Source organism: Gorilla gorilla, chromosome 16, assembly GCF_029281585.2.
Source record: "Gorilla gorilla gorilla isolate KB3781 chromosome 16, NHGRI_mGorGor1-v2.1_pri, whole genome shotgun sequence".
In the NCBI taxonomy this organism is placed as follows: Eukaryota; Metazoa; Chordata; class Mammalia; order Primates; family Hominidae; genus Gorilla; species Gorilla gorilla.
The window spans coordinates 35055615-35083122 of NC_073240.2; the positions used below are offsets into that span (position 1 = coordinate 35055615).

Genomic DNA, 27508 nt, shown 5'->3' on the forward strand with positions numbered 1-27508 from the left:
TCTAATGCCCCCTCCTTGATCTCATGGGAGGCAGAGCTCAGGCAGTAATGCTCCCTGGCCTTGGCAGAGAGCTCTTGGGTGTCTTATAAGGGCAATGCTATCATGAGACATCCACCCTCATTACCTCATTTAACTCTAATTACTTCCCAAAGGCTCTATCTCTAAATACCATCCCATAGAGCATTAGGATCATCCCATATGATTTCTGGGAGGACACAAACAATCAGTCCATAACAATCCTCCTTTAAAAGACTCAGGTTATGGCCAGGTGTGGTGGCTCACACCTGTAATCCCAGCACTTTGCGAGGCCGAGGTGGGTGGATCACCTGAGGTCAGGATTAGGCATGGTGCCTCATGATCAGGGCTGGATGAAAGCAGCCCTGGATGAGGTCAGGAGTTCAAGACCAGCCTGGCTAACATGGTGAAACCTTGTCTCTACTAAAAATACAAAAAATTAGCCAGGCGTGTGGCAATGCCTGTAATCCCAGCTACTCAGGAGGCTGAGGCAGGAGAATGGCTTGAACCTGGGAGGCGGAGGTTTCAGTGAGTCAAGATGGTGCCATTGCACTCCAGCCTGGGCAACCAGAGCAAAACTCCATCTCAGAAAAACAAAACAAAACAAACTCAGGTTATAAAACAATGCTTTATATCGAAACTGATTGAAGCCTTTTAAAATTAGCACATAGGAAAAAATGCCCGAAAGGACCTTTATTGGTGGTTTAGTTACTTGATATACAGACAGTATAGCCCACTTTCAGGATAGTTGAAATTAATCACCAAAAAGAATCCAGAGTAACTGATCTTGGAGAGACCTGTTACGCCACTAGTAATGTATCATTATGACTCATGCTATGGTTGTCATTCTTATCCATTAATGAGATCTGTGGGAATGGCAACCCTTCCAACTTCCTAACCAAGTGCTGGAGGGAAGCTGCTATAATGAGAACTTGTTAAAATGTGAATTGGACAATAGGCCTCCTGAAATGAAGGAAAGGTAACTGCTAAGGAAGAATGGTATTACCAATATCTTCTCCCAGCACCATACTACTGGTTCATGTCGCTGCTGACAAGGGCATTTCATGACACTGCAGAGCCATGAAATAGAAATTGAAAAAGAATGTAATCTGTATAGAAATGATGTGGTACCTCAACAGTAACTAGCAAGGTAAGATCTTACACAAAATGTTTTTTCACTAAAGGGGTTTGAAATGCAAACAGTCAAAATGGATTAAAAAAAAAAAAAAGTTTCTTCTTTAGACCGCACAACTGATGCAGAGTAAATTGTGTCATGAATGAAATAGTTTTAAGTTGGGCTTTTTTAGAAGGTAATGATAGTAGAGTTAAACTAAGACAAATAACTGGGATTTGCAACAGAAGCCAAGTTTTTTTGAAGCTGCAAAGAATCTTAGGAGCTTTTAGAGCACACTAGGCAAACTGGTTGTCCCAGGAAGGATGACAAAATAGAATTATTATATAGACATTGTGAAATGGTATAGGCCAAAAACTTAAGACATATCTATAAAAGCCCCATCACCCTCCTCCCCCACTCAGAGGGATCCATTCTTGCAAACCTGTTTGTTTGAATAGAAAATTTTCTTGTTAAGTTTCAATCCAAATACAACTGTTCAGAGAAGAATGGCATGAAATAGCTTCTTTGGGTCTTAGGAAGAGGTAAAGGATGAAACACAAAAACACAACAACTGTGCAGGTGGCACAAATTATACAAAGTCAAACAAGGTAACTCATATAAGTTATAGAATTGTGGTTTGCCTTTTTATACTTTCTTTAATTAAAATCATATTTGCTCAAAGGCACAAAGTAAGGAAAATTTTAATATTTATTTTATTATTTTTATTTATTTTTTTTGAGACTCTCGCTCTGTCGCCCAGGCTGGAGTGCAGTGGCACGATCTCAGCTCACTGCAAACTCCGCCTCCTGCGTTCACGCCATTCTCCTGCCTCAGCCGCCCGAGTAGCTGGGACTACAGGCACCTGCCACGACGCCTGGCTAATTTTTTTTTTTTTTTTTTTAGTAGAGATGGGGTTTCACCGTATTAGCCAGGATGGTCTCGATCTCGTGACCTCATGATTCGCCCACCTTGGCCTCCCAAAGTGCTGGGATTACAGGTGTAAGCCACCGCACCCGGCAATACTTATTTCATGACTTCAATATTCCGTCATTTTCCAGTTCAAGTTTAGTCCAGTGGGATGCATACAAGAAGTTTCTTTTTCTTTTTTTTTTTTTTTTTTTTTGAGACGGAGTCTCGCTCTGTCGCCCAGGCTGGAGTGCAGTGGTGCAATCTCGGCTCACTGCAAGCTCCGCCTCCCGGGTTCACGCCATTCTCCTGCCTCAGCCTCCCGAGTAGCTGGGACTACAGGCGCCCGCCACTGCGCCCGGCTAATTTTTTGTATTTTTAGTAGAGATGGGGTTTCACCGTGGTCTCGATCTCCTGACCTCGTGATCCGCCCACCTCGGCCTCCCAAAGTGCTGGGATTACAGGCGTGAGCCACCGCGCCCGGCCAAGAAGTTTCTTAAAATCTGATTGTCTGCTTAGATTATGTTGTGTAAATTCAAACCTTGTTATTTTAGAGCAACAAAATGCTTTAAATCAGCTGTTCTCAATCCTCACTGCACAGCAGAATCACCTTGAGAGCCATAAGAAATACTGATGCCCAGGCCTCACCCAAAGCAAATGAATCAGAATCACTAAAGGTGTCATCCAGGCATATATATATATATACACACAGAGAGAGAGAGACATAGAGAGAGAGACAGAGAGAGACGGAGTTTTGCTCTTGCTCTTGTTGCCCAGGCTGGAGTGCAATGGCAAGATCTCGTCTCACTGCAACCTCTGCCTCCCGGGTTCAAGCGGTTCTTCTCCCTCAGCCTCCCGAGAAGCTGGGATTACAGGCATGCGCCACCACGCCTGGCTAATTTTGTACTTTTAGTAGAGACAGGGTTTCTCCTTGTTGGTCAGGCCGGTCTCGAACTCCTGACCTCAGGTGATCCGCCTGCCTCGGCCTCCCAAAGTGCTGGAATTACAGGCGTGAGCCACCGTGCCCGGCAAGCATCAATATTTTTAAGAGCTCTCAAGTTGATTCTCATGTGTATTCATAACAGAGAACCATTACATTTCTGTTTGGAATTTTGTCATGTTATAATTAATAATATTTATGTTTTTCTAACTACAAAAGTAGTACCTGCACAATGCAGAGACCTAGGAAAACTGTAGGAAGGCAAGATTTTAAAAAATTATCTGAAATCCCATTACTCTTTTGAGTGTCTATTACTGAGTGTTTTTTTTCGGGTGTATATGCATGGAAAGAATAGTATACTTTATATGTTTTTTTTAAAAACGAGTATGATATATTTTAGAACTAGAAGGCACCCTCAGAAATCATCTAGTATAAATCTCTTATTTTATAGATGAAGAAATTAAAGTCAAGAGAGTCCCTAATTCAAAGTGAATCATGTAGTTCATTTGGAGTCAGGATTAAAATCCAGGTTTCTCAGGCTAGAGTGCAGTGGCACGATCTCGGCTCACTGCAGCCTTGACCTCCTGGGCTCCAGTGATCCTCCCACCTAAGCCTCCTAAGTAGCTGGGACTACAGACACAGGCCACTTTGCCGGCCTGATTTTTTATTTTTTGTAGAGACAGGGTTTCACCATATTGCCCAGGCTGGTCTCAAACTCCTGGCCTCAAGCGATCTGCCCACCTTAGCCTTCCAAAGCACAAGGATTACAAGGGTGAACCACCACACCAGGCCTGGAAAATCTTACACTAGTTTTCTTTTCCTTGCAAAACAAAATTTGTGCAAAAACTTTAAAACTTTAATTTCAACTTGAAGCTCCATTTCCATAAATAACCTATTATTTCTAATGATCTTCTAATATTTTAAAAATAACAAGCAAAGCTTTATAGGGAAGACCTTCATCTTTCTCCTGAAGAATTCTAGCATGCATATAGAGCAGCTGCCCTCACTGTATTCTGTGGAACACTGATTCTATTGGATGTTAACGAATGTATTAAGGAAAAAAAAAAACAAAAAACTAGTTCCTTACTCAAGTAGACTGGGAAACAAAATTAAAGGAGATTCTTTACCAAACCATTTCTTGTTGTTTTCATATGTTATACTAACGGCACTAAGACTCTCTTGGGTGTGTGTGCAGAATATAATATGTAGAATTTCTCAAATTTATCTAACCTTGGAACCATCCTCAGCCTAGTCCTGATGTATTCATTTTTTGGAACGGAGTTTCACAAATAATACTATGAGGATTCCTAGGATAAAGAAATAAATAATCCAGAGTACCCCCACTGAGGCCAAAGCAACTTTTTATTTTTTGTTTATTTATTTATTTTTGCGACAGAGCCTTGCTCTGTCGCCCAGGCTGGAGTACAGTGGCACAATCTTGGCTCACTGCAGCCTCCACCTCCTGTGTTCAAGAAATTCTCTGCCTCAGCCTCCTGAGTAGCGGGATTACAGATGACTGCCATCACGCCCAGCTAATTTTTTGTACTTTTAGTAGGGACGGGGTTTCACCATCTTGGCCAGGCTGGTCTTGAACTCCTGACCTCGTGATCCACCCGCCTTGGCCTCCCAAAGTGCTGGGATTACAGGCGTGAGCCACAGCACCCAGCCCAAAGCAACTTTAATTTAGGTTATAGTTTACACATTTTTATAGCAAGTAGGGGAGTATTTAAGTAGAAAGAATATATGATTCCAATGACTAACTTAATGTTTTCAAAAGTGTTCATTTAAAACTTATTAAAGCAGGGCCAGGTGTGGGCTCATGCCTGTAATCCCAGCACTTTGGGAGGCCAAGGCGGGAGGACTGCTTAAGCTCAGGAGTTCGAGACAAGCCTGGGCAACACAGTGAGACCCTGTCTCAAAAAAATAGTAAGTAAAAAAAAATTATTAAAATGTGGCTAGGAGCAGTGGCTCACGTTTGTAATCCCAGCACTTTGGGAGGCTGAGGCAGGCAGATCACGAGGTCAGGAGTTCGAGATCAGCCTGGCCAATGTGGTGACACCCTGTCTCCACTGAAAATACAAAAATTAGCCAGGCGTGGTGGCACACATCTGTAGTCCCAGCTACTTGGGAGGCTGAGGCAGAAGAATTGCTTGAACCTGGGAGGCGGAGGTTGCAGTGAGCCGAGATTGCGCCACTGCACTCCAGCCTGGCAACAGAGCAAGACTCCATCTCACAAAAAAAAAAAAAAAAAAGTATTAAAATGTAATAAGAAGGCCGGGTGTAGTGGCTTATGCCTGTAATCATCACTTTGCGTGGGCGAGGTGGGTGGATCACCTGAGGTCAGGAGTTTGAGACTAGCCTGGCCAACACGGTGAAACCCCATTTCTACTAAAAATACAAAAATGAACAGGGCGTGGTGGCGGGCACCTGTAATCCCAGCTACTCAGGAGGCTGAGACAGGAAAATTGCTTGAACCTGGGAGGCAGAGGATGCAGTGAGCCAAGATCGTGCCACTGCACTTCAGCCTCGGTGACAGAGTGAGACTCTGTCTCAAAAAAAAAAAAAAAAAAAAAAAAGAAAAGTGTAATAAGATTATCTTGAAAATTAGACAAAATTGCGTGAAAATCATTGCCCCAATAGAATGTATATCCATTTTTATGTTTTATTTTGCACAAGCGTAGTTATAGTACATTCACATCTTGGTGTTTGTTTACTTTCAATTTAATTTACTCACATTCGCTAAACATTTATTCAGTACTTTCTATGTTCTAGGCAACAGGCTCAAAGATAATATATAGCTTCTGACCTGGGGGGATTTAGGGTTGCCTATAGAGGGGTAGAAATAAGTGCTCAGGGGACTTTAGCAAACAAAATGCAATGTGGTAAGTGCTATTATGCAAAAATGCTATAATGCAACAAAGAAGAATGCCCAATAGGGTCAGAAGCTTGAGATAAATATAAGGTTCATCAGAGAGAACGTGGTAAAGACAAAAAGTAGAAAGGAGCAGAAACACAATCTATAGTTAGGTCTTCCCACAATCAGATAGATACACATTTTAGGATGGATTGGAGAGGCAAAAGACTTCCATTTCTGCCTTGTTTAAGTAGTCTGCTATGAACACATATTTTTAAAATCAGAAAATAAAGTGGAGGTGGCGATCTTCAGCCTCTACATCATCATCATCTTCAAGAGTCCCAACTTTTTTGTTGGCCAAGGAAGCCTTTTTCAACCTTACCTCCCACAGCATCTCCTTCCCCCTAACTCCAGCCATATCGAATAACTTGGAGTCAAAGAAATACAAATTAAAAAATAATACAGTACCATTTCAAACTATTTAAAAAAATTATAGACTGTGAAATGTAAATGGTGCCATTTTTCCTACTGGACATTTTAATTTTTTTTGTTGTTGTTTGCAGAGGCAAGGTCTCACTATGTTGCCTAGGCTGGTCTTGAACTCCTGAGCTAAAGCAATCCTCCTGCCTCAGCCTCCCAAAGTTCTGGGATGACAGGTGTGAGCCACCACGCCTGGCTCTTGTGGGCATTTAAAATGAAAATTCTTTAAAAATGTGCATACTCTTTGATCCAGCAACTCCAATTTCACTTCTAGGACTATAACTTTAGGAAATAAAAAAAGACATACAGATATATTCACAGCAACACTGGTTATAAAAGGAAGGAAAACAGGAAACAATTTAAATGTCCAATAATAGGCTATATTATGAAAAAGGTATACAATACAAAACCCAATCACTTTAAAGAATGACATACATTATTCAATGACACGTCATTAAAAACACATCAATGGTGTTATTTGGTAATGATGTGATACATCATTAAAAACACCACATAACCTAGCACTTTGGGAGGCCGAGGCAGGCAGATCACCTGAGGTCGGGAGTTCGAAACCAGCCTGACCAACACGGTGAAATCCCATCTCTACTAAAAATACAAAATTAGCCGGACGTGGTGGCGTGCGCCTGTAATCCCAGGTACTCGGGAGGCTGAGGCAGGAGAATTGCTTGAACTCGGGAGACGGAGGTTGCAGTGAGCCGAGATAGTGCCATTGCACTCCAGCCTGGGCAACAAAAGCAAAACTCCGTCTCGAACAAAAAAACAAACAAACCAAACACCAGATATGTGGTGGGCACTAATCTCACAAGCCTTGAAAGTAGGTAGATTATCCAACTTCTACATGAAGAGGCTGAAACAAATTCAACTTGCCCAAGGTCATACAATTATTAAGTGGTGAAACCAGGATTCAAAAGGAGGCCATCTGCTGGGTGCAGTGGCCCATGCCTTTGTAATCTCAACATTTTGGGAGGCCAAGGCAGGAGAATCACTTGAACCCAAGAGTTTGAGAGCAGCCTGGGCAACATAGCGAAACCCTATCAAAACAAAACAAAACAAGACTGGGCGTGGTGGCGCGCCCTGTGATCCTAGCTCCTCGGAACGCTCAGGTGGGAAGGAACGCTCAGGTGGGAAGATTGCTTGAGCCGGGGAAGTCGAGGCTGCAGTGAGCCGTGATAGCGCCACTGCACTACAGCCTCGGCAACGGAGTGAAACCCTGTCTCAAAAAACAAACCCAAAACAAACAACAACAACAAACGCAGGCTAACTGAATACCAAGCCCATGTCCCCTTCCATGCCCACAATGTTGCCTTGCCTTTGTGCAGAATGTGGTTAGAACTGTTTACCTCGCAAGGTTACTGTGCAAGTGAAATGAAATAAACACATGACACAGTGGACATTCAATACTCAGAAACTACTAAGTAACTCGCTCAAGGTCAAGCTAGGATTTAAACCCAGGATTTGAATCTTTTGTCCCAGGGAGCGCGTGGGAGGTTAAGAAGCTTTTCTTGGCTTCCTTTTTTTTTTTTGAGACAGAGTTTCGCTCTTGCTGCCCAGGCTGGCGTGCAATCGCTCGGTCTCAGTTCACTGCAACCTCCGGCTCCCGGATCCAAGCGATTCTCCTGCCTCAGCCTTCTAAGTAGCTGGGATTACAGGCTCCCGCCACTAAGCCCGGCTAATATTTTGTATTTTTAGTAGAGACGGGGTTTCACCATGTTAGCCAGGCTGGTCTGGAACTCCTGACTTCAGGTGATCCGCCCACCAATTCTTAACGCTGAGTCAGTATGGGCTTTCCTTCAGCCCCATAAAGTGCACCTCAGAGGTCAGGGAACACATAACAAGGACATTCAAAAGGGGAGCGCGCGGAAGTGGCTTTAGGAAGCACTAAGTCTTGCCTGGTTTTTCTTCCCCCCTGCTTTTCTAAATCCAAACCCGGACTCCTCAACCCACAGCACCACCAATTTCCAGGGCGGAAATGACATCGTATTCACGCGCCGGAAGTGCATTTGCATAGTGAGACAAAGCGGAGAACGCTGGTGGGCCTGTTGCGGAGTACGCTTTGGACTGAGAAGCATCGAGGCTATAGGACGCAGCTGTTGCCATGACGGCCCAGGGGGGCCTGGTGGCTAACCGAGGCCGGCGCTTCAAGTGGGCCATTGAGCTAAGCGGGCCTGGAGGAGGCAGCAGGTGAGGCACCTGGGCAAGCTGTACATCACTGTTCATCCCAGAACTGCACCAGAGTAATGACACCTGAGCCCTCAGGCATAACTCTGAAAAAGATGGGTGGCACACAGACATCACCTGGGGAGGTAGCGGCTTTTCTGCCGTGGAGGTTTCTCTGCTCAAACAATGCTTACATCAGTCCTCCTGATAAAAGGACTGAGGAACATACGAGGGGGCTTGGTCTAATCTGAGTAGGTGCATCTGAAGATCTTTATTCCTATGATTGGTAGATCAGGAAATGTGGGATAAGAAGTATCGGAGGTTGCAGCTTTAGTTTCTCGGTTTGGTTTTTTAGGGGTAGAAGTGACCGGGGCAGTGGCCAGGGAGACTCGCTCTACCCAGTCGGTTACTTGGACAAGCAAGTGCCTGATACCAGCGTGCAAGAGACAGACCGGATCCTGGTGGAGAAGGTACAGAGGTATAGATGTTACCGTAGCCCATGGGCCAGTCCTGAGTTATACACTCATCCTCTTCTCCTAGGTGGAGTTAACGTAGATAGCTCTTATCCTGAATATTTGGAAACTAAACTGCTTGAGGCTGGTATTTCGGTATTTTATATATCAGCTATAAAAGTGCTTAATAGTTTGAAAAATAGAAGATGTTTGGAACATAAGGTATAAGAAAGTAGGTTGAAAACTATCTTTTGGTGGCAACAACTTCCAGTTGAAGTGATCCTTTTTCTACTCTGGTTCCCTTACACCACATATCCAACTGTCAGGATACTCTGTTGGCTTTACCTACTACTTTTTCCTGTGTTCACCTCTCATCCCAATCCAAGCCACCATCCTTCATCTAGATTTCTGCAGTAGCCCGGCTAATTTTTGTATTTTTAGTACAGACAGGGTATCACCATGTTTGCCAGGCGGGTCTTGAACTCCTGACCTCAGGTGATCCATCCGCCTTGGCCTTCCAAAGTGCTGGGATTACAGGCATGAGCCACCGCGCTCGGCCCGGGGCTATTTATATTTCTAATTTCTCCTGTCATTTTGTTACATTTTTTCTAGGAACTTATCCATTTCCTAAAATTTCAAATGTATTGATATAAAGTTGTTCATAATATGATCACTTCCATATATGCAAGATCTGTGATGTTCATTTTTTCATTCCTGATATTGAATATTTGTCTCCTCTCCTTTTTTCATCAGGCTCACCAGTATTGATTTTTTAAAAATTAGTTTCATTTATTTTTACAGGTCACTGTACCCATCACCAGTATTGATTTTATTAATCTTTTCAAAAATTCTTGGGTTTTTTCCTAGTTTCTTGAAATGGATGCTTGGTTTATTTTTAGACTGCCATTACTTTTTTTCTTTTCTTTTGAGACAGTCTTGCTGTTGTCGCCCAGGCTAGAATGCAATAGCACGACCTTGGCTCACTGCAACCTCTGCCTCCCAGGGTCAAGCAATTCTCCTGCCTCAGCCTCCCGAGTAGCTGGGATTATAGGCACCCGCCACCACGTCCAGCTAATTTTTTTGTATTTTTAGTAGAGACGGGGTTTCACCACGTTGGCCAGGCTGGTCTGAAACTCCTGACCTCAGGTGATCCACCAACCTCGGCCTCCCAAAGTGCTGGGATTACAGGTGTGAGGCACCGCGCCCAGCCAGATTGCCATTACTTTTAATGGCAACAACCACAGTTACTTTTGCAGCAACCTGGTAGTATGTATTTAAGGTTATAAATTTCTCAGAACTCTAGCTGTGTCCCATGAGTTTTAAAATGTGGTACTTTTGCTATCATATAAATCTATTTTCCATTATAATTTCTTCATGTATCATTGTTAATTCCCAAACATAAGAGATTTTCTAGTTACTATAAAATTATTTCTAGTTTAATATCATTGTAGTCAAAGAATATGTTTTGTACAATTTGCATTCTTTGAGATTGACATTTTCTTCATGGCTCAGCAAGTGGTCAGTTTTTGTGAATATCTTGTTTGAAAAGAATGTGAATTCTGCAATTGTTGAGTGCAGTGTTACATGTCAGTTGGGTTAAGTTTGTTAATGTCATTCAAATCTTCTATGTCTTGATTTGCCTGCTAATTCTATTATTTCTGGAACTAAATTAGTTCGATGGTTCTATTAGTTATTGACTGAGGTGTGCTAATCTCCCATTATGTGGATTTATCTATTTCTTCAGTTGTAGATAGGACATTGATAGATATATAAGTACCAGGACAAAAGCAGGGAGATCTTTTTTCCAAAATCAGGAGAAAAAATGACATCTGGAAAACCTATAGGGAAAGGCATAACAGATGGTAAGGATACTTTATCTTTAGTAGGAGAGCCTTCCTGTGGCAACGTGGAGAAGGGAAGAGGTCGTAGAATTGAGGAGTCAGCTCAGTTAGAAGCAGGGAGTTGGGAATTCCGTTCATGTGATTTAGCATCAGTGATATGGCAAATGTGGGACTAAGGGTGGTGATCAGAGGGTTAAAATTGTGTGTTTGTTTTAGCGCTGCTGGGACATCGCCTTGGGTCCCCTCAAACAGATTCCCATGAATCTCTTCATCATGTACATGGCAGGCAATACTATCTCCATCTTCCCTACTATGATGGTGTGTATGATGGCCTGGCGACCCATTCAGGCACTTATGGCCATTTCAGCCAGTAAGTATTCTTGAAACAATAACCCTTCCATAAGTTTGAAGAATTAAAGGCAGGCCGGGCATGGTGGCTCACGCCTGTAATCCCAGCACTTTGGGAGGCGCCAAGGCGGGTGGATCGTCTGAGGACAGGAGTTCGAGACCAGCCTGGCCAACATGGTGAAACCTTGTCTCTACTAAAAATGCAAAAATTAGCTGGGCGTGGTGGCACACGCCTGTAATCCCAGCTGCTTGGGAGGCTGAGACAGGAGAATCACTTGAACCTGGGAGGCAGAGGTTGCAGTGAGCCGAGATCGTGCCACTGCACTCCAGCCTGGGTGACAGAACGAGACTCCATCTCAAAAAAAAGAAAGAATTAAAGGTAAATTCTTAGGGACAGTTTTTGGCTAACAGGTATATAGGGGAGTGGGGTAATGGTGGTGGCATGGAGGGGAATATAGTGCTTACCATGGTTTTCTGTTTGCCTTTAATGGTCCTATTTGCTGTCTTACTATGGGTCTGTCTATATGAATTTAATATACAGTTGGCTTGATTCATATTGGGAGAAAGAGTTCTTTTGGTTTGACAACTTCTGTTACCGCAACAGCTTTCAAGATGTTAGAAAGTTCAAGCCAGAAGTTTCTTCAGGGTTTGGTGTATCTCATTGGGAACCTGATGGGTTTGGCATTGGCTGTTTACAAGTGCCAGTCCATGGGACTGTTACCTACACATGCATCGGATTGGTTAGCCTTCATTGAGCCCCCTGAGGTAAGGCAAAAGAAAAGCTGAATTTTGGGTAGTTGTAGTATACAGTGAATAGCTGACCTACTTGATGGTAGGGAATTGGAGTTGGTATTTGAGTTTTTCTTTCTTTTTTTTTTTTTGAGACGGAGTATTGCTCTGTCACCCAGGCTGGAGTGCAGTGGCATGATCTCGGCAACCTCCGCCTCCTGGGTTCAAGCAATTATTCTGCCTCAGCCTTCCAAGTAGCTGGGATTACAGGCACCTGCCACCATGCCCAGCTAATTTTTTTGTATCTTTTAGTAGAGATGGGGTTTCACCATGTTGGCCAGGCTGGTTTTGAACTCCTGACCTCAAATGACCTGCCCACCTCTGCCTCCCAAAGTGCTAGGATTACAGGCGTGAGCCACTGCGCCTGGCCTAGGGTTTCTTAAAAAATAAGAACCATTTAGGAGTTTTTATTATTTTTAATTTACTTATTTATTTATTTTGAGACAGAGTCTCACTCTGTCGCCCAGGCTGGAGTACAGTGGTGTGATCTTGGCTCACTGCAACCTCCGCCCCCCAGGTTCAAGCGATTCTCGTGCCTGAGCCTCCCTAGTAGCTGGAATTACAGGCACCTGCCACTGCACCTGGCTAATTTTTGTATTTTTAGTAGAGACAGGGTTTCACCATGTTGGCCAGGCTGGTCTTTAGCTCCTGACCTCAGGTGATCTACCCACCTCGGCCTCCCAAAGTGCTGGGATTACAGGTGTGAGCCACCATGCCTGGCCAAGTTATTATTTTTGAAACAGGGTCTTGCTCTGTCACCCAGGCTGGAGTGCAGTCGTGTGATCATGCCTCACTGCAGCCTCGACCTCCGGGCTCAGGCACTCAGCCTCTCAAGTAGCTGGGACTACAGGTGTGCACCTCCATGGCTCGCTAATTTTTGTATTTTTTGTAGAGACAGGGTTTTGCCATGTTGCCCAGGCTGGTCTTGAACTCCTGGGCTCAAGCGATCTGCCTGCCTTGGCCTCCCAAAGTGTTTAGCTAAGATTAGCTACTGTGCCTGGCCTGGAAGTTCTTTTTTAAGGATAGGCAAAATAGAGCTTGTGGTTAAAGTATTAAGTAATTGATTCAGGAAGTTATTTTAACACTCATTTGCCACTCACCTATTTATTCTTTCTTCTTTCAGAGAATGGAGTTCAGTGGTGGAGGACTGCTTTTGTGAACATGAGAAAGCAGCGCCTGGTCCCTGTGTATTTGGGTCTTATTTACATCCTTCTTTAAGCCCAGTGGCTCCTCAGCATACTCTTAAACTAATCACTTATGTTGAAAAGAACCAAAAGACTCTTTTCTCCATGGTGGGGTAACAGGTCCTAGAAGGACAATGTGCATATTACGACAAACACAAAGAAACTATACCATAACCCAAGGCTGAAAATAATGTAGAAAACTTTATTTATGTTTCCAGTACAGAGCAAAACAACAACAAAAAAACATAACTATGTAAACAAGAGAATAACTGCTGCTAAATCAAGAACTGTTGCAGCATCTCCTTTCAATAAATTAAATGGTTGAGAACAATGCATAAAAAAAGTTGCACAAGTTCCCTTATATTTATTTTCCTTAATATTTCACTTCTATTTAATACAAGCTGGGACATAAAAATTCTGTTGGGGATACCTGGGGGAAGATGTGAGAAACTAATGCTGAATTCAGCTTATACATGATGAAAAGAAAAATAAACCAGACAAAAGGAGCACATAAATATGCATACAGTGTAACTGTTATTTTAATACCCACAATAAGGGATTTTTGTTAGCATGTTTAGGGGGAACGAGGATTGGTGGGATCCTTGGGCCACAGGAATCTGAGGCAACGGAAGATATATAGAGTGATCGTCCCCCTGCCGAAGGAACCTGGCACCTGTCAAGCAGATGCTGCAGTTCAAACTTCAGCTTTTAAGATAAATAGCTATTGAAGGCAGAGGGTCAGCAGGAGGATGTGTATTTCTAATCTACCCTGGTAAAGTCATAGGTAAGACTCAAAAGCGGGATCTTATTCAAAAGGCAGGTATTTCCTTTGTTTTCTGTCTTGAAACAGCCCCTTCCCCTAAGGTGCATTCTCTCAAGTTTCAGTATTGCTTTATTTGCAGTGATTAAAAGAGATGAGAGACTTTGGAGACAACATAAGCAACACATACACACATGAAATACTCTAGACAGAGATGAATATAAATCTGGCCTAATAACCAGTTTTCCATGTAACAGTGATTTTGTGTGTCAGGGGCTGAAGTAGTGGTTATATTAAAAGCCACTAATTCCCTTATCCCTTTAAAAGATTTTTACAATTCTCCAACCACAAACAGCACTTCTAAAACTAACTTTACTTTCTGCCCATAATTTGTTCTACATGGAAAAAAAAAAATTACTTTGGCCAGGGGTGTGTGTAAATGTGGCAGAATTCCTAGGCAGGCTGACGTTTACAGTATGGGCCTTTAAGATACTGGATCCTGGTCGGGCACAGTGGCTCACGCCTGTAATCCCAGCACTTTGGGAGGCCAAGGTGGGCGGATCACCTGAGGTTGGGAGTTCGAGACCAGCCTGACCAACATCAGTTTCAGTAGAGAAACCCCGTCTCTACTGAAAATACAAAATTAGCCGGGTGTGGTGGCACATGCTTGTAATCCCAGCTACTCAGGAGGCTAAGGCAGGAGAATCGCTTGAACCCAGGAGGCAGAGGTTGCGGTGAGCCAAGATCGTGCCATTTCACTCCAGCCTGGGCAACAAGAGCGAAACTACGTCTCGGAAAAAAAAAAAAAAAAAAAAAAAGATACTGGATCCTGCAGGACATGACTCACTATTGTTAAACTCAACTAAGCAATGGAGTGTTGCAGTGGGAGTTGTAAATAATGCTTCTACCATCTGTAGGAAGTAACAGAAAAAAAGACTTAAGATCCTATCCGCTTTGCCATCCTCAGTGGGCCTGGAGGTTGAAGAAAGCAAAGGGAACAAATCAAAATTACTCAATTTTTTTTTTTTTTTTGAGATGGAGTCTCCCTCTGTCGCCCAGGCTGGAGTGCAGTGGTGCAATCTCGGCCCACTGCAAGTTCCGCCTCCTGGGTTCACGCTATTCTCCCGCCTCAGCCTCCCGAGTAGCTGGGACTACAGGCGCCCGCCACCATGCCCGACTAATTTTTTTTGTATTTTTGTAGAGACGGGGTTTCACCGTGTTAGCCAGGATGGTCTCAAATCTCCTGACCTCGTGATCCGCCTGCCTCGGCCTCCCAAAGTGCTGGGATTACAGGCGTGAGTCACTGCACCTGGCCCAAAATTACTCAATTTCTTAATCTATATTGAAGGGTTTTCTCTGTCCTTACAGGTCAAATGAATACTTTGTGACACCTAGGTCAGCTTGCTCCATGTCCTATTTAGTAATCAAAGAAGAGTGGCACTACTTATGACTAATAAATTGAAATTCAAAAACAGCCATGAATACAGGCAAGAAAAGTTTCTCTAAATAACTATTCTGTAAAAGAAATGAAGATTTCACATACTTGAAATTACTGCTCAGCCAGCCACATAAGTAGTTTCCCTATGCTTGTAAGCCAGATGTTTGATCAGTATATTAGTAAATAAAAAGCTGAGCTTACACAAGTATTTCCTTGGCACACTGAACTTTCTTTTTGAAATATATCACTCTGTTACCCAGGCTGGAGTGCAGAGGTGCAATCCTGGCTCACTGCAACCTCCGCCTCCTGGGTTCAAACGATTCTCCTGCCTTAGCCTTCCGTGTTGCTGGGATCACAGGCATGCGCCACCATGCCCGGCTAATTTTTGTATTTTTAGTAGAGACAGGTTTTCACCATGTTGGCCAGGATGGTCTCGAACTCCTGACCTCAAGTGGTTCACCTGCCTTGGCCTCCCAAAGTGCTGGGATTACAGGTGTGAGCCACGGCACCCGGCCTGAAGTTTCTGAAAACAAATTAGAAGACTGTTGGCTTGGCTAATCTCGTAGTTCAGGGCCGTTTCTGTAGTCAGAATGAAGAATAAAATTGAAAGAAAAAGGGGGAAATGCTTATACTTGGCATTAAGTTGAATGCCTCAAGTCTTAACTATGGCTTTGTAGATGAGGCAAAAGATTTCTTAGTGGTAAAATTTCTTCAACAGGTCAATGCCCATCTGTATGCCATTTTAGTAAAGTAGGTAAGGAGAGTAGCCGCTCAGTAACTTTGGCACTAAAGAAAGAGTGTGGCTCTAGAACTTCCAATTCCATTGCTGGATGTGCCCTTTAAAAGATGGTCCAGTGCTTTCAGGGAAGGATGTTTAGCCAGTTTTCCTAGTATTTGTTCCTTAAGATTTTTTGACCTGTGCTTAATAAGAGGGCATAAAAAAAGGCACGGGGGTGGGGGCAGGGGGGAGAAGAACCTGTTGATGAATGTGCACCATGACCTGCATTTCTTAGACAACAGCTTGTATGTTTTGTCCATGTTGCATAGAGAACCACAGACTATTTCATTAATGTTAATAGCTTCCTTTTGGAGTTCTCTTAGTTCGGCCATTTGAAAGGAACCTGAAATAAATAATTTTTACCTTACCAAAAACAATTTCCATGGTAACATTGCCTGTGTTACAATGACAGAATGGGTTTTGAGTTAAGAGAAACAAAACAGTTGAAGTATACACTGACACAGTATTTGGATATTTAAATCTGGTATTTTGGGGGAATGTTTTTGAAGAAGTAGAGGCTGCAGCCATGTTTCAAGTTAGTATCCTAATATAAAATTAGAGCAGTGGGTATACTAAAGAAATATAGCTAAAAAATGTTTGCATCTTGGCTTGCCGAGGATAATAGGTCCAAATATGCTTGACCATAAATTCTTTAGTAAGATGAAGCTGTCTCTAGTTGTTATCCCCACAGTGTCAACATTGAACCATGACTTCTGAGATTCATCTTTAATGCTGAATATGTACTTGACTTGCTTTTTTTCTTCAGTTGAATTTCTAGCATCCCTTTTACCAATTCATTTATTGGCTCAGCTTGTTAATTCTAATTTGCCTTTGACTGCTCAGACGTGGCTTGAAAGACTTGAGCATTGTTCTGATGTTGAGGGAATATTTGCTTTTTCTGTAATGACTGCAGATCAGATGGGAGCTCTTTTACACAGGTACTTGAGGCTCAGCTCATCAAGAGTTCAGTATGATGCGTACAGAACACAGGCTTCTAGTTGAGTGGGAGTGGTAGTAATGAGCTGGCACTTCCATGGAGAACGTAGGCCTTTTAAGAAAACAGGCCAAGCACGGTCATTCAGAGTAGGTTATGAATAAATGGTGATCACTTCACTGCCACCACCCCGGACAAGTAGGACTCGCTCTAGTCCCTCGGTAAGCACCTCTAGGAACTCCATGTCTTCAAAACTTGTCAAGGAGACAGGCAAAAGAAGAGCACAAACTTAAAACCTGGCATCATCATAATCTGAGGTTATCTGATCATAGAACTACAAAATTAGCTGCTTAATTATTATATATTCAGAAAAGTCTGAACTTTGGATTGAATTTAACCCTGTGAAGTAACCAGAGATCCAGTCCTTTTGCATACATAATACCAGACTCCCATTTGTGTATTTAAAAAATGGGAAAACCTACAAGTGTTACTCTAAATAAGATAAAAATGATGAAAGAAGAAGAAAAGCCACAATAGGGCAGCTAACAAGATTCCTAGAGAGAACCCAAGTAATTTCTAAGTGAAGCTGCTCAAGTCAGATTTTTCTGCCAGTTCGATTTGTCTTTTTCTTTTTAAAACTTTTTCTTTTTCTTTTCTTTCTTTTTTTTATTTTTGAGACAGAATTTCCTCTTGTTGCCCAGGCTGGAGTGCAATGGTGCGATCTTGGCTCACTGCAACCTCCACCTCCTGGTTCAAGTGATTCTCCTGCCTCAGCCTCCCGAGTAGCTGGGATTACAGGCACCTGCTACCACACCCAGCTAACTTTTGTATTTTTAGTGGAGACGGGGTTTCACCATGTTGGCCAGGCTGGCCTCGAACTCCTGACCTCAGGTGATCCACCTGCCTCAGCCTCCCAAAGTGCTGGGATTACAGGCATGAGCCACCACACCTGGCCTAAACCTCTTCTTTCTTAATGGTACTGGTGGGAATAAGCTAATTTATGTGTCAATGCTGAAGGGTTTCCCGTATCCCAGGAGTCCTGGGATGAAGGTATGAGGAAGAATCCCTATCTCTTTTTTTCCCTCAGTTAAAGGAAGTTCTATCTCAGCTTCTCCCCTAACTCTATCCAAAAGAAAAAGGCTTTGCAAAGCGGGTAGAACCTAAAAAGGAGAAAGGATGTGGGTATGCTGTCTGTAGGATTGTCAGGAAGGGTTTTATACACTGAATATTAGATGTCATGTTGCAAATACACCACCTAAAACGTCTTTTAGAACTGAATTATATTTGCCCCAACTCCCCTAAAAGAGTTTAATCTTATAACTTTGTAAAAATCCTTGCCTAGGACTTTTAAGTCTCCCTTCCTTAAAGAGGGAAAGTGGGGCATAGACAATGACTTTTATTGTTACCTAGTTATCTCAGAAAGAGGTTAAGGAGATTTTCCCTACTGGAAGCCCCACTCTTGGAAAGGATACAGTTTTCATCACCCTCAGGGTTTCGGGGTGGCCCTGGCATATTCAGTAAAACCAGCTTTGCTTCATGGGACTTGTTAACTATAACCTCGTTGAGTTTCACTGCTGTATGCATCCGCCTCACATTGGACTGGTCCCTGAGTGGGGAAGAAATAAAGGTTGTTAAGGTAAAAAGAAAACTAGCCATATAGTCAACGTTAAAAACTTGAGATCCTGAGCTTTTTCACTTGACTATGGATAATCTGATAAAATGATTTCTTTTTTTTTTTTTTTTTGAGAGGGAGTTTCGCTCATGTCACCCAGGCTGGAGTGCAATGGTACAATCTCAGCTCACAGCAACCTCCGCCTCCCAGGTTCAAGTGATTCTCCTGCCTCAGCCTCCCGAGTAGCTGGGATTACAGGCCCCCATCACCATACCCGGCTAATTTTTTTTGTATTTTTAGTAAAAACAGGGTTTCACCATGTTGGGCAGGCTGGTCTCGAACTCCTGACCTCAGGTGATCCACCCGCCTCTGCCTCCCAAAGTGCTGGGATTACAGGCGTGAGCCACTGTGCCCAGGCTAAAATGGTTTCTTTATGATATTAATATCTGGGTTTTCTCATTCTCTGTTGGCTTATTTTATAGTAAGAACACAGTATGGAGGTGAACTCTGTGGATAGAGGGGATGGTTAGCTTGTGTACAGTGTTCATTGGGAGCCAGTATGAACAGGCAAACAATAATGAGGTGGCTAGATTCAGGGTGAAATGAACAGACTCCATCCTGTGTGTCCAGGCAAAGTCACATTTGTGCCACTGATCAGGTAATTTTATGATAAACTTGGGAGTGGGAAAACTTACGGACGCATGTTAAGCAGGTCCTGGAATCCTTCCATTGACTTTGCTTTTTGTCCCCGGGATGCCATGTACTTGTCTTTTGTCCAAGTCATGTGCACCTTCTCCTGATAGGTTTCTGTCTCTTCGTCCTCATCAGAGCCAATGCTGGTCAATCGTAGCATTGAGTTTCGGTCTTTCACCAATTGTGCCTGAGGAAGAAGGTCCAACACAAGTTATTCTACCAAATTTTCTCTTATGCTTCATCTCTGGTTATTGTGAAGCAATAATGGGTTATAGTGGAATAACTGACAGAGTGAGAAGGAATTTGTCATCCTGTGAAAACAATATAGTATCATCCCTTTTTTTTTTTGGTTTGAGACAGAGTCTTCCTCTGTCACGCAGGCTGGAGTGCAGTGGCGTGATCTTGGCTCACTGCAACCTCCGCCTCCTGGGTTTAAGCAATTCTCTGCCTCAGCCTCCTGAGTAGCTGGGATTACAGGCATGTGCCACCACGCCCGGCTAATTTTTGTACTTTAGTAGAGAAGGGGTTTCACCATCTTGGGAGGCTGGTCTTGAACTCCTGACCTCTTGATCCACCCGCCTCGGCCTCCAAAAGTGGTGGGATTACAGGCGTGAGCCACCATGCCCAGCCCAGTATCATCCCTTTCAGTGACAGACTTTAGAGAGCACGGATTGGATTGATGCAGTAATGTCTCACCTCTCTGTCTCGCTCTGTTTTGGATAGCCGCATGTGCCGGAGCATCTGGGACCTTTGTTCCATCATCAAAGTGCGCTCGTAAGTATATGCTGATATATCACTGTCATGCTGCCATAGACATCACATAAAAGGGGCAAAAAGCACAAAGGAGAAAGAAGGATGAACCATACATTTTTATTTCCAGTCACTCAATTAAACCAGGGAAAGCATCACTATATTAACCTAAGCTTCACCCCTACTTTGTTTAGTCATTGAGCTACATAAATGTTTTTGTGACTGTAGATAAAATTCAGAGGCCCTGAGAGTCTTTTCCATAATCTAACCAAGACATGTGTTGCCTTGAAACACAAAATACAAACTCCAGTCTCTCTTTTTTATACTGTTAGGTTTTTTTTAAAAGCCATGTGTGATTTTAAGCTGAATATATGAATAAAAATTTCATAAAACTATATTAAGCAGATGAGAATCTGGCAGAAATATAAGGGCTGTGTAATAAACAAGAAAGCAAAACCAAAAAGTAACATCAAACATGCATCACATATACATTCTACCTAGGGCAACAAATTAGGGTTTTTTTTTTGTTTTTTTTTTTGGCACTAGGGGATTAATCCACATTTAAATCTGAAAAATTTCCCAAACCAGAAAAGATTCAAGGAAGACAGGGAGAGGAATGGGGGAATGAACCTCTTGTATCTCAAACTCAGCTTTCTCACCATCTCCACCACTTCTACCTCCGCCTCAATGCGTAAGTGATATAGGAAGGTGGCTAGGTCCTTCTTCATTTGGATACTGTTGTCTTCTAATTGGGCTACTGTGAAGATCCGTATGCTGCACTTTCGCCACACCTGAGAGAGTGACATACACATGTGGAAAATTAGAGCAAGGAGGCAAAAAAGGTTATTTCCTAAGACATTAGACATTGTGGTCTACAAGAACCTTGCTATATGTAGTATAAGGCTATTTGTTCCTAGCTTTCTACTTGCTATGTTATTGTATTAGGGCAAAAAGATTGACTAAACACCACATTTAATACAGTTTTAAGGAGTCCTTAATTTCATAACAAGAAAACACTGGCAAAAGAAAAGATGGTTCACGATACGTTGAGGGTACTTTATTCAGACAGTGTATCAGTGACAACATGCAGACTATATATTTACTATTTTAAATCTCATTTAATTAGTCTTACCACGGAATGAGCGCATATATGCATGCAATACTCACATATACATATACCTTAAGTTTTCAGTATTTTTTAAAAAAAGATGTGTTCACTTGTTGTTTTCCCCTAGGGCTCATATGGAACTTTATTAATGGGCTGAATTTCACTTGGAGATAAGTAGGTATCAAATACAAAGACAATGATTTCTCTTGTTTGAAAGTGGGATCATGGGAAAGCCTAGAATAACTTCCAACTCTTCTGATTCTCAACCCCAACACTATTATAATCAGAGGAAGAATCTGTCTGTCCTGTGAACCAGGACAGAAGGGAGAAAGACTTTTGTAAAAAAAAGTTGTCTAAAATACCTTGTGCTGTTTCAGTAGGAATGGTAGTAGCATAAGCATCCCCCCATCATGCACAATCCACCACACATCAATGTTGCCCTCAGAAAATTGCTCCACATTGCTGGGAAAGAAGGAGATGTTTTTAGCCACCAGCAGTGCAAGATGGGCAGCAGTTGTCACTCGAACTGTGCCTAGGGAGAAAAAAGAATAAGCAGAGAAGAATCCTTAGGCTTGCCTTGCTTCCTAGCATGTCAGGAAAGCAAGGAAATGCTCTTTTCACACTTCGTTGAGCAAGGGGTCCTATTTACTTAGTAGGTTATTTCTCATTATGTAACAAAAATCATTGTGAAAAATCTGAATAGCTAACAGACTGAGAACCACAGTTTATGTTACTAGGTATATTCCGATTACTACATTTCTAAGGGGGGATATGTGAATTTGAGAGATTATGATGCTGAAGAACAATTCTTGCAATTCCTGTGAGAACATCAATACGGAAAATCACAAATGAAAACATGGCAATTTTGGAGATAATTCCTAGCACAAGACTTGACAGAAATAATTCATGAACATAATGTGAAGCTGAAGGGGGTAGGTAGAATCTGGGTATTACTACCAATAGTTTTTCAGGTTGCCTTATAAGACTATGCTTCAGCAATGGCATAGTCTCTACTTTAGGAGGCTGGGGGTGACAGAGATTTAACTATATACCCTCGACTTGGGCCTTTAGGTTTGTATGAGAAATGGTTAGTACCAATAAAAGTCTTCCAAGCGCGGGCATCTTCGCTTTGACGCCAGCCATTAGGCCAGCCCATCACCACTGTGTTGTGCTTCATGCCCCCAAGGCCACATGACTGGATGAGGTGGGAAATGCCCTCTCTCAGCTTGGCGGCCACCACCAGCTGGCAGAATCCTTTTACCTTCTCTGCTTCCATTAGGTGCTTTATGGTCTGAAAGAGACACAGGACCGCAACACTGAACTGGTTCACACTGGACATTTTAACCCATTGTTCCTTCTCCATATTATATCCCCCACCTTTTTCCAAAGTCTTCATAATACTATATCGTCTACAGAAAAGTCCAAAAAGTTAAAATTATCCCAAAGGAATTTCATGATCTTTTGTCTTTTTCACTTTCTAAGTGCTTACTACATATTTTTGCCTCTGTAGCTGGTTGTCTACATGTAGTTTCTCTGCTTTTTCCTGTTCTGCTTTTGTTCCTTTGCACCATACCAAAAAACTGGGAACAGGGATCTCTACAAAGTGAATATTCAACATTCTTTCTCAGTTGACCAGAGTGATTCACTATTGTGAACACGATCTCCTTCCTGCCTCAGCCCCAGTCATGCCCTGACTCATCTTACCAGAAACTCAGTATGATGATTCAGTTTCACTTTAGAATTTTCTCAGGTATGTTTTCTTTTTCGCTTCTCCCATTCCCATATGCTTTTTGACATTTTAATGGTGATTATTCATGACACTTGTATTTGCATTACTCTTCCTTTATTTAGTCAAACCAATTTGGAGATATCATCTCATTTACTCTTACTCCACCCTCTTGGTGGGAAAAGGAAGGGAATAATGGTATGGAAAATGGAATGATTTTTGCAAAGGCACAGATTAAATCAGTGATGCGGCTAAGAACTAGGCTCTCCTGATTTTCAATCCTGTGTACCTTTTATTAATTTTTACCATCATTCTGGAGTAATGTTCCTTCAGCATTTCTAGTGTTTAGGATTTCAAAGGATTCCAAAATGAAATCCAGTAAATCTTTTTTTTTTTTAATACTTTTAAGTTTTAGGGTACATGTGCACAACGTGCAGGTTTGTTACATATGTATACATGTGCCATGTTGGTGTGCTGCACCCATTAACTCATCATTTACATTAGGTATATCTCCTAATGCTATCCTTCCCCCCTCCCCCCACAGTAAAACTTTTGAAATGCCATTGAACACAATGGCATTTCAAAAACAATAGGATTAGTTCTATCATATATAATAAGTATTAGAGTGAAAACAACTTCCTTGTTAAAGTAGAACTTTAATGTTCAATACAGCTAACCAGAAGTGGCAAAGGAATCTTGCTCATGATACCACGTAGATTAGTAAAGACGAAGAAAATTTGGTCATTACTCCTTGTTGTCACAAGATTGAGAGGAACCCTCTCCATAGTTCAAGGGATCAATTTATTTACATGACTTTTCTCAGTGCTTAGATTAATGTTTGGAGTATATTTGAACATAAGGTTTAGACTTAATAATCTTATAATTTAGTAATGCTTTAAACAGGAAGAAATAATAAATAACTATTTTCTGGCTCATCTTATTATTTGGGAGAAAGTGTCTGTTCAAAGGTCAGCACTAAGTGAGAAACCTCCTAGATCACTCAGGAACAAGATTCAAGTAGAAGTTTGAGGTCTTACTACTTAGCATCACAAAGCTATAAACTGAGTTCCAATACATCAAAAGCCTGACTCTTACCTGCTCAGCAGCTAAAGCTTCACCGTAGTTCTCCAGGAAGTTCCCCACGATGACAGAGCCCACAATAGTGAGACCTTTTCCTGCTTTGAGCTGTGAGGCAAAGGTGAGGAGGCGAGGATGCTTGACATGTAAGTCTTCATCTAGTTTCAGTAATACAAGCAACTGAGGCCTGTGAAGAGGTTGGTGGGGGTTGGAGGGGAGGAGAAAACATTTTGGGTTTGGGGAACAGAATGACAGACTCCACCCTTTAATTCAGGAGATCTGTATGAAACAGGTAATTTGACAGAAGGAAGAGATCACAGGAGATGACAGGATGAGGGCATTATTTTGAATGCTCCCAGTACTATCTCAAGTTGATCAGTCTTCAAGGAAGAATAATAAATTGTAGAAATCTTGATCATAAACGACATGAAGAAAAGGGAATAAAAAAATTAAGGATTTAGAATAGTTCAAAACGGGTCCATTATACCAATTCCCTGAGCCACATATGGTTTCCTTATCCTAAAATCAACAAAACACATATTTTTGTGTGTTAACTATGTGCCAAATACTGCTAGTGTTGATTTCTTTACCTCCAGTTTTTAGTGTGTGGAGGTCCTTCCTCCAATCGAAGCAAAGCAAACCGGGCTGCACTGAGGGACAGCCCACGGATACCATCACCCCATTCTTTCTCAGCTCTGTGAGAAAAAGAAAAGAGCAGAGACAAATTTAAACTATAGTAAGTATAATTTTAAAAAATAAAGTTTTTTTTCTGAATCTAAAAATCACACATGTGCAAGGTAGAAGATTAAAGCTCAGATTAATGATTTACATAATGTTCTTTACTAACATAATGAACCCGATGTAGGTAGATCAACAGCACCAACAGACTACACTGCACAAACAGTTCAGAATAAAGCCTGAAGGGGTCACTCATTCAGTCCTTCTATGTAATTGTTCAAAACAATAATGTAAAAGAGCAATTTAGATTAGAAAATTATAACAGACCTGGAGTTTAAGTTACTTTGAAAATCATGCAGAGAAAGTAAAGTTCAATGTGATCTTCTGAATAAGAATGTTATTTCGTCCTCATTTTTGAAAGCTGTAAGTCTTAGTAGTTACTAAGTTGTTCAGAACTAATTTCTTTTTCATTTCAGAGACAACCCCTTGACTGAAGAGATAAGCAAAAATATTTACATTTGTGTTGTACTTTGTTTAGTACTAATTATTATTATTTGGAAATGTCCTTTGTTATTTTCCATTGATCCATTCATACTTTCTCAATGGATCTCCCTTGTGATGAAAAGCTTGCATCATTAAGATGGTTAAAGAATTAGGGGTACAAAATATAGTTATGAAAATGAAGTTACCTGAGTCCTTAAGATATTTTCACTGAGCTGGCTCTAACCAAACTAGCTAGTCTTGCTACTTTTAGCAGTGATCAAGATTAAATCCACACTCACCCTTGGTATTCAATGTACTTGTAGATCATACCAGCTATTACCATGGCTACAATGGCATAATACCAGGAGGAAATGAACATCAGAGCCAGACAGATACTCATTCCCATGAAAGAAAGGGCCCTAGAAAATTAAAAACAAAAAAGTATCTTTTAAAGTAGCTGAAAAAGAAGCCTATGTTAAAGGTGCTTCTCAAACTATCTGTGGTGAGGGATTATTTTTTAAAAACTTTGGAACTATTATAAATAGAACTTTTGTAAAATGCAATAAAAATGAATTATTCGAAAAATTATTACATGCCTGGATGCTGTAGCAATGTCAAACTGCCACAAAAGTTTCTAAATGATTATTCTCAATTCTATAGTTGTCTTATCATGAAACAGTCGGTAGATGTGCACTAAACCTCAAACTGTCCTTTGCAACAGAAGATGTTTCCAACTGCTGGAAAACCATATAAATAACGGAACACTATCAGTCATCTGCAGTTATGAGGACAATTAATACTTACTTGGCAAAGCCAGGATGGGACACGCAGCCAGAAATGTTAATAACTCTAGGATCTTTTAAAAAAATTTCATATAAATATTTCTAAAAATTTTATAAATACTTATTAGCATAACTGCAGAACTCACTGAGAAAAATTATTTTTGGGCCGGACGCGGTGGCTCATGGCTGTAATCCCAGCACTTTGGGAGGCTGAGGCGGGTGGAACACAAGGTCAGGAGACTGAGACCATCCTGGCTAACACGGTGAAACCCTGTCTCTACTAAAAATACAAAAAATTAGCCGGGTGAGGTGGCGGGTGCCTGTAGTCCCAGCTACTCGGGAGGCTGAGGCAGGAGAATGGTGTGAACCTGGGATCTCAGCTCACTGCAACCTCTGACTCCCGGGTTCAAGCGATTCTTCTACCTCAGCCTCCTGAGTAGCTGGGATTACAGGCATGTGCCACCATGCCCGGCTACTTTTGTATTTTTAGTAGAGATGGGGTTTCCCCATGTTGGTCAGGCTGGTCTCAAACTCCTGACCTAGGTGATCCGCCCGCCTTGGCCTCCCAAAGTGCTGGGATTACAGGCATGAGCCACCACGCCCGGCCTCATAAAGAACTTCTAACTAACATTAAAGCTACAAAGAGGATTTGAGGCATTAAAAATCAGTTGAAGATTTTAATTTTTGCCCAGTAAACGTTACATCACTGCCCACCATTGGTAAGTGAAAACAGAAAGGGAACAAGGAGAAAGTTAGCAAAGAAGAATGTAGCAACGGGTACATACAGGACATAATTAATGAGCTCTGAGCTATAAGAGGAAAGAGATGGGATGGTAGCCAAAAATCTTTCATGATGACCCCTTCAGGACTGGGGAGACTTAACTACAACAGCAGCAGCAGCAACAGTTCATTGAGAGCTGAGCTTTACTATGTACCAGGCACTACGATAAGCACTTTAGATTTATTAGTCCCATTTTACAAATGAATAAAATTAAATTTTACATGGTTATGTGCTTTGCTGAAGGTTACAAAGCTAGGAAATAGTAGAGCTGAGATTGGAATTTAGAACCTCTGACTCTGTAGCCCTAAGAGACAAACAGGAAAATAAACATGCAAGAGAAGGTTGTTTTAACCTGAAAATTATAGAAGGCTGGATATCTCTATTTAGTGCTTTTGCTCTATTCGTATTGGGTGTTATAAGTTATTATAAAGTGATATAGGAAAATAGGATAGGAGGATGAGGATTCAGATAAGAATTGAAAGTTGAAACAGTATGAAATGGCTGACCAAGAAAAAAATTTTATCGAGAACCCAGACTCTCCTAGTTTTCTAGTTCAAAGATGGGTTCTCTCCAAACGAGTAAAAAGAATAAAAGAAGCAGACTTACCAATGGTAGTAGCGGAATCGGGGTCTCCAGTTGGGTGTTCGAAGTAATGTTTGCAAGGCACATGCCAAGTTTACAAAGAGGTAACACATGAGAAAAAACCTGAAGAATAAAGAGTAAGAGGAATGATTATTACTGGAAGATGATTCTTTGAAGGTTAAGTAACTGAATACCTTTGCTGTATTGAAGCCTGTTTCTAGACAA

The 27508-nt window shown here is 41.8% G+C and overlaps 2 protein-coding genes across 7 annotated transcripts in view; one reads left to right on the plus strand and one right to left on the minus strand.

The window, feature by feature from the left end:
* The first annotated feature begins 7858 nt into the window (after positions 1 to 7858).
* On the plus strand, positions 7859 to 13444 carry EMC4 (ER membrane protein complex subunit 4). Of its 3 annotated transcripts, XM_004055920.5 has the most exons (5): positions 7859 to 8511; positions 8843 to 8957; positions 10997 to 11150; positions 11733 to 11893; positions 13041 to 13444. In XM_004055920.5, the coding sequence occupies exons 1-5, from the start codon at positions 8426 to 8428 to the stop codon at positions 13074 to 13076; spliced, it is 552 nt and encodes a 183-aa protein (XP_004055968.1). In that variant the 5' UTR covers positions 7859 to 8425; the 3' UTR covers positions 13077 to 13444. The 3 variants fall into 3 exon arrangements, with proteins under 3 accessions (XP_004055968.1, XP_004055969.1, XP_030858023.1); XM_004055921.5 differs by lacking the exon at positions 11733 to 11893 and having other exon boundaries at positions 8308 to 8511; XM_031002163.3 differs by lacking the exon at positions 7859 to 8511 and having other exon boundaries at positions 8843 to 8965.
* SLC12A6 (solute carrier family 12 member 6) overlaps positions 13284 to 27508 on the minus strand; it is a 107468-nt gene continuing 93243 nt past the window's right edge. For all 4 annotated transcript variants that reach the window (XM_019010916.4, XM_019010914.4, XM_055363243.2 and 1 more), the window contains 11 exons: positions 27308 to 27406; positions 25438 to 25557; positions 24568 to 24672; positions 23996 to 24164; positions 22270 to 22465; positions 21537 to 21706; positions 20726 to 20857; positions 20013 to 20120; positions 19319 to 19503; positions 18484 to 18617; positions 13284 to 17257 (listed from right to left, as the gene is read on the minus strand). In XM_019010916.4, coding sequence (XP_018866461.1) covers positions 17166 to 17257; positions 18484 to 18617; positions 19319 to 19503; positions 20013 to 20120; positions 20726 to 20857; positions 21537 to 21706; positions 22270 to 22465; positions 23996 to 24164; positions 24568 to 24672; positions 25438 to 25557; positions 27308 to 27406 — 1510 coding nt within the window. In that variant the 3' untranslated portion in view covers positions 13284 to 17165. The remainder of the gene's footprint in view (positions 17258 to 18483; positions 18618 to 19318; positions 19504 to 20012; positions 20121 to 20725; positions 20858 to 21536; positions 21707 to 22269; positions 22466 to 23995; positions 24165 to 24567; positions 24673 to 25437; positions 25558 to 27307; positions 27407 to 27508) is intronic.

What these genes read in the sequence shown, in the direction of transcription:
- EMC4 (XM_004055920.5), top strand. Translation starts at nt 8,426, where the DNA reads ATGACGGCCCAGGGGGGCCTGGTGGCTAACCGAGGCCGGCGCTTCAAG. An exon ending in GGGCCTGGAGGAGGCAGCAG is followed by an intron (nt 8,512 to 8,842) that starts GTGAGGCACCTG and finishes TTGGTTTTTTAG; the next exon opens with GGGTAGAAGTGACCGGGGCA. An exon ending in ACTTATGGCCATTTCAGCCA is followed by an intron (nt 11,151 to 11,732) that starts GTAAGTATTCTT and finishes TTACCGCAACAG; the next exon opens with CTTTCAAGATGTTAGAAAGT.